The sequence below is a fragment of the Alligator sinensis genome, unplaced genomic scaffold (genome assembly GCF_000455745.1).
Source record: "Alligator sinensis unplaced genomic scaffold, ASM45574v1 scaffold159_2, whole genome shotgun sequence".
NCBI lineage: Eukaryota > Metazoa > Chordata > Crocodylia > Alligatoridae > Alligator > Alligator sinensis.
This window is the reverse complement of record NW_005841992.1, coordinates 1,554,653-1,561,462: the sequence shown is the minus strand read 5'-3', so window position 1 is coordinate 1,561,462 and position 6,810 is coordinate 1,554,653. Positions and strand designations below refer to the sequence as shown.

General features: G+C 39.9%; 1 protein-coding gene across 1 annotated transcript in view; it reads right to left on the bottom strand.

Moving 5' to 3' along the window:
• The window catches only part of THBS4 (thrombospondin 4), a 64,028-nt gene that overhangs the window by 26,460 nt on the left and 30,758 nt on the right, over positions 1–6,810 (bottom strand). The window contains exons 8-9 of the mRNA XM_025201401.1: positions 6,172–6,344; positions 2,853–2,990 (exon numbers count right to left, since the gene is read on the bottom strand). Of these exons, the coding sequence (XP_025057186.1) occupies positions 2,853–2,990; positions 6,172–6,344 (311 nt within the window). The remainder of the gene's footprint in view (positions 1–2,852; positions 2,991–6,171; positions 6,345–6,810) is intronic.

The window sequence follows — 6,810 nt, the reverse complement described above, 5'->3', positions numbered from 1 at the left end:
AGAGCAGCAGGAGAATCAGCCTGGAGCCAGAGAACAGTCAGAGACCCAGCACTGATTCCCTTGCTGCTCTCTGACTGTGTGCTGAGTCTCAGGCGGCTCTCTGGCTTTGGGTTGATTTCTCTGCCTCTCCCTAGCTCAGCAGAGAGCCAGAAAGCAGCTGGAGACCCACAATACAGCAATGAGGGAATCAGTGCTGCATCTTCCTGCTCTCTGGCTCTGGATTGATTCCCCTACCACACCCCAACACTGGATCCTGCATTGCTCCTTGGCTCACTGCTGAGTGAGGGAGCAATGAGGGACCTGGCCCAGAGCTACCAGGGATCACAACATGTAGCGGTGGGGGGTGCAAGTGGCAGGGTGGGGTAAGTGGCTGAGGGCAGGCCAGGGGGGCAATGTGTATGTGTGTGTGGGGGGGCAGACACTGGGGAAAGCACTTCTGGAGAACAAGGTTAAGAGGGCGGAGGCAGGCACTGGGGCAGGGAGGAAGTGGCATGGTGGCAAGGTGAAAGAGGGAAAGGGTCTGGGATCAGGCTGCCTGCCCCCTCCAATAACTAGATTATTTACATGGGAAATGATAAGAAATGTATATTTTTTTATTTATAGAATCTAATTTTATGGCGCCATCTTAAATTCAAGGTCTTCTTGGAATCAGGTAAATATGGTAACTGTGTACATATTTATAAGGCAACAAAACACATTAAAAAGTACTGGGTGAAAAAATGAATTACAGTAAAGCCCAGGTCGTTTGTATCCAAGTAGCTTGCAATCTGCCAAATTTGCAGAAAGTTTACCAAATGATAAATGAGCTGCTCTGCTGCTTTTACTACAAAGGGCACTTCTTCTCCAATCAGCTGGGGTTTATCAGCAGTCCCACACAGCTGAATCAAGAAACAGTATACTGTGAAAAAAAGCCATGGCAAACAGCTGGAGCATTGCAGCAACCCAACACAGCTGTTTACTGTGGTGCTGTGTACTCCTGGATACTTCATAAACTCTCATCTTTGCAGGGGAGTAAGGAACTTAACCTGAGAAGTATCTGGGTTCTATTGTGCTATGTTTTTCCAATGATATGACCTGTTAGTTTTGAGGTTTCTTTCTGACCCCTAAAGTAAAGTGATGTATATAATTAATGAGGTTAGTACCACAAGGATTCTGGAGAAATTGTGCTAAAAACCTTGAGTTAATTTCTTCTGAGTGCCAAGTAGCCGTACATTTGGTAGATTTGGCCCAAGCAGTCAGGGATAGACTTCTAGGTAGGGGAGCCCATGAATGATCTATCAATCACAACAGTGAAATTCAGGCCTCAAACCTGGTAATGACTAAAATTTCACAAAGTGCTAACTTTGCTATATGCTATTGGCCCACCTGATAATTCTGAAGAAAGAACATAGATTTTATTGGAGATTTCCATAGAATGGTTCATAAGCGTATAATAAAGCTGGCATTTTCTATTATTTCTATGAACTTTATGAACCAGCATAAAAACCTAAAGGAAGGGAATAATTTCCTATTCAAATCTATCGGCTGGAAAAGTTGGCATTTTCTATGAAAAATGTACATGACTCTTATGATAAGCTAAGGCTGTTTTTGGTTTTCTCTGAACCTACCCTGCTCCTTATCCTAATATGAAAGTCAGGCAAAAATTATTTAGTCACTTATTCAATAACACTTCAACCTCTGCTTGACTGCCAAAGGCATTTGTAATTGTACTGACTGAAACATAAATGACGTTATACAAATAGTGCTGCATATGAAAACTGTGAAAGCTTGGACAGCATCTCTTGCATAAAAATGCAGGACAGTGCCTGGGGCAAGACTGGGTTGTGGTGACAAGACTGCCGCAAGAAAAATCAAACTCTGCTAATGGCTTGCAAGCCATTAGGCATTGAGACAGTGGAGTGCTTGTCGTACCCATTACCAGACCCATGCCATAAAATAATAAAAGTGGTTAAAATTGTTGGCAGAGTGCTGACCACATATCACATATGTGTACCTAAGAAAGCCCTTTAAAGAAAGGCTGGGCCAGTGAAGACAAGGAAACTGCATATGCATTTCAACTGACCTCGCAGCTAAAGAAAACAAAAGACCAAATATCCATCTCAAAAGCAATCTGTAAAAGGAGCACTGAATATAGGGAGGATGTTCTGTGTCTGACATCCTCATATTTCTCAAAATAGGTATCCAATATCACTCTAAAGTGTTAAAAATGTCTGAACCATTCCGTGCATGTCTAAAAAGTTATGAGATACTGCAAATGTACCCCACTGATAAACAGATACCCAAAAACAAGTTTGGTGACACCTCTAAGTATCCTGTCTGACACTCAAGGCCCATCATCTGTGACTGACCTATAATTGCAGAAGCTGCAGAAACACACAGTCTTTACACCTAGGCAATCAAGAACAGGAGCCAGGCAATTAACAGTTATGATATGACGATCAACCGTTTCCTCCCTGTTTTGTTTGGCCATGAACTGGCCAACCATCAAGAAAAACACTTTGAAGAAACAGTATAAAAACTAAACAGATATATCAGCAAGTTGTGTGCAGTCCAGACCAGAAGCCATCCTGCCACCCAGCCAACAGGTGAAGGACCCACGCTTTGAGGCTGTACAAGAACTGCTTCCTGTCTGCCCTGGGTAAAGATCTTGGTGCAGCTAAGATAATACTGATGACTAATAGCTTATTTTATATTGGGAAATAGTCTTTTCTGTCATTTAGTTTTGCAACTTGTTGGTAGTTATTAAAGCAAGCCTTTCTGATACTTTTTAACCACGTGTTGTGTCAATTCATAAAGCACTAGGTTAAAAATTTGGTTTTTAAGTGCAACAATAGAGCAATGTAAACACCCACCTGCTTATTGTTCTTGGCATAGTTGATTCCTACCCCCTGGACTGTCTGCCCTGTATATCCAGGGGGGCAAGGCTCACATTTGAAACCGGGGACACTGTTCACACATTGAACCCCAGGAAAACATGGGTTATAGCGGCACTAGAAAGACAAACCAAACATTTAATGCGTGTCAGGGATTCACTAGCATTTGGTTACTGCTCAAATTTCAAAATTAGTTGGGGGCCAGATCCCATTCCACGTATCAACCATCTAACAGCACTTAAATGCTTAAGCGGGATCCTATTCCACCCTACTCAAGTCTCTGAAAAACATAAGGATGCATCCATTTTCATAACATGCTTTCATATTAGTCTTAAAAAGAAGTCATAGAAAGCTGTGAGAAAGGGAGGATCTTCTTTTGCATTAATGGTTTTCAGACACTTGGGCAGGGTGGAATAGGATCCCACTTAAGCATCTAAGTATTCTTATGCATCAAAAAGGCAGAATAGGGTCTGGCCCATTATTGTTAAGTAGCATTTAAATAATTTTGAACTGTCTTAAACTACTATAATCTTGAGGTACCCTTAAGTTATGAGCTCAATTGCTCCTTCAGTTATATGAATTCATCTCCCACAGAAATCCATTAAAGTACCACTGGAGTTGTCAGGACTAAGATAAGTAGTGGAAAGCCACACAGTGACAGAAACTGTGATATCACTGGGGCATGATTCCCTACCAGTATCTAATACTGTACATATTTAAACAGCAGTGTTTTGCTCTTGTTTGTATTGAATTGGAGGTAGGGAAAAATATGAATGACATCTGGAAATGAATCGGTAAAGATGGTTCATATCATGTTACAATCCTGCCTGGTTTTGTTAATTCTCCAAAACCAGCACCATTAATTTCCAAATTTGTATATAAATACTGAAAAGGTTAATTTTTTTTCTCCCGAAAACATGATGAAAAAAACAAATAGAAAATCAACACATTTTTAAAAGATTTCTTCTCTTTCCATTATTAATTCCTCCACCATTAACTCTGTGTTGGTATATAAAATAAACATGTATAATGCACTATATGTCCCCTGTGTTTTTTGTCCTTTAACACATAAACATAATATTTGAATATTACCATGACAAACTACCAACCATGAAAATTATCTAAAAGGAGTAGAGGCAAATTTTGCTTTGGCTCTAATAAAAATAAAAGCTGTAATAAATGCACATTCCTGATTAGTGCAATATGAATTAAAACTTAAGATGGGTATCTTGTCCATAAAGCCCAGGTAGCTCTCAATTTTCAGATTTTTAGTTAAATTAGCCAGTAGAGGGCACTCAAGAAACTTTTATCAATATAACAGCCACATCCAGCTCAAAATGGATGTGTATTCAGTTTGTAGTTTATGGTTGCGATATAGATGTCCAAATAAGCAACAGTTCTTTAGCGGTAAGGGATGAGGGGCCCTTGGTAGAAAGATGTTAACAGTGTCAAGGGTTCACAAAGTGTTAAGGATGGTTCCCACTTGGAAGAGAGATTTTAGGATCTTTAACTGTGACTGCATATGAACTCCTTTAAATACTAGGTTCCATGAAGTACAGAAGTAGAAGGGAAATTATGTTATCCTATGAAAAGGAAAGGAACCCTAAACTACTCTCAGAAAACTCTTACACTTTCTTTAGCAGGTCACTGGATAACTTAGGGCAGTTATTCTCAACCAGGGTGTCATGCCCTGATGTGCCTTGAGATTCTTTCAAAGCTTTTCTCTGAAGGCAGTTACCAAATGGCAGCCTACGCGAGACATGCAATACACAAGTCCAACAACTAGCAGACATGCATCTTTGTAAACAACGAGCACCACATTAAGTGGTTAATTCATTGGCAGAATTAGCATAAAAGCCAAGAACTGAACGGACATGGATTTCATCTGTATTATAGCTTTTTTGGCAAGAACTCTCATTGTTTCTATTGTTAATTCAGGGCTGCAATGGTAGGAGCACTAGTGTAGACAAGGCGTGTATGATATCAGTGTTTTAACATTGTGGGGTCTCAACCTGCCCAGAGCAAATATGAAGTGTTAAGAGAAACAGTAACCAATCTGCATTTATTCTCCCATCAGAGCTATCATTGGAGCTGCTCCAGTGTTAGTAATGGTAGTACATTTTTGCTTAACTCCTCAAACAAGGCTCTGGAGACTGAAATGCCCTTTCAAATTCATAAGGTCCATCCAGGCTTGGGCTGAGTCAGAGTAGCCAGGTAATGTGGAAAAGCTCACGCAGCTATTGTGTATATACATCTATGGGGTCAGTCTAAGTTTTGCCTCTACGTTAGCACCCAACTTTACCATAGGCACAATTTACATCAGGTCATGTGTTCGTGTCTGTCTCCACCCACAAATCAGGTAACTGCAAAAGTTATTTTTTTTAACTTAGATCTTACTGCGTAAGATTTTCAATAACACACAGAAATAGATACTTCAAAGCCTCTCTCTGGCACACAAAAGATATACATGCAACAGCATTAATGCCTGTAAACTCATCAAAATATTGTTATTTTTTCTGAGAAAGGAGGAAGATTGCTATTCCTATTTGTAATTACTTAAGAAGCACTCATTTGCTATGGCTAGGAGCTTTTTCTGCACACAATTAAAAGGGTGGATGTGGCTATGTTAAATCCTTTCCATAGAAAGCTTCCCTCCCACCAGACTGTATAGTTAGACAGGGATTAAACAAAATACAAAGAATTTGCTTCTCTAGTCCATTATACTATGATGTCTTTCTACAGTAATCAGGATGAAACAATGGAAATTTCAGGACCAAGAAAAGGTATGGAATTTTGTTGTGTATGTTAAATGTGTTACTACTACTTTCAAGTAATCTGGTTGTACTTCTTTGGTTTACTAGATGTCATAAAACTGCTAATTCTCAAGTCTTCAATGGTGAGCAAGACTTGAACCTCTAATATAGATCCCACAAAATACATTTTTCAAATTAACTTTTTAGGTTTTCTTCTCAGCAAAAGGTTAAATTGAAAATCTGGGCCATTTTGTGGCTGAACAGTGGACTTTAATGTCTAAAGCTGTTAAACTCACATCTTTTTTCCTCTTATAGATGACATTATCTGAGAGGAGTAAAATGAAAATACATATTCACTCAAGTTAACAGTGTCATGGCCATATAACTTTGATGTAACATAGTGGATAACAGGCCTGGAATGCATTAATATTCACCATACAGCCAGCTAGCAAGTGCTGAAATAAGCACAAGTCAGTGACCCATTACTGCAATAAATGAGTTTTCTTTTCACAGGTTGATTTTCTTTTCACAGGTCAATATTTTACCTCATCAGTATCTGAGCACGTAACTCCATTTCCTGTGAACCCTTCAGGGCAGGGACCACACTGAAATCCATCTGCCGTTTCTGTGCACCTGACTCCTCTGAAACAGGAGGTGGCTTCACATCTGGGTTTGGGAGGACGAGGGGGTGAAGTTGGAAAGTCCATAGGTCCTAAACCTTTAAGTAGAAAGAACAGCAGCTTTAGTGATTAAAGGAAATATCCATCATGTGTTTAACTTGGAAAGTGTTCTAAAGAGCTGCCCAATACACTGCTCAGTAGGGCGACTGTTTTTCTACCTAATAAACATTTCTCACAGTGGCTGACCTGGTGCTGTTATTGCAACAGCAATTTACTCAATTATGAGGCTTAGGATATTTTTGTTTAGGAATTGATTGAGAACCTGCTGAGCTCCATTATAGCAGAGGGAATGGATGTACTTCATGTCACAGGCTGCACTTGAATGTACAGCAGGCTTCAAGCTGAGTTTGGTTATACCTGGAAAGGCACCTCAGATTCCAACTTAGGTACTGAAACACCTAAAAGTTTGGCACCTGGTTGGTGATCCAAAGAAAAAGAGTTAGGCATCCATGATCCCTGTCTAGACAGTAGGAAGAATTATGGTCATTCATTAAAACCTTTGTA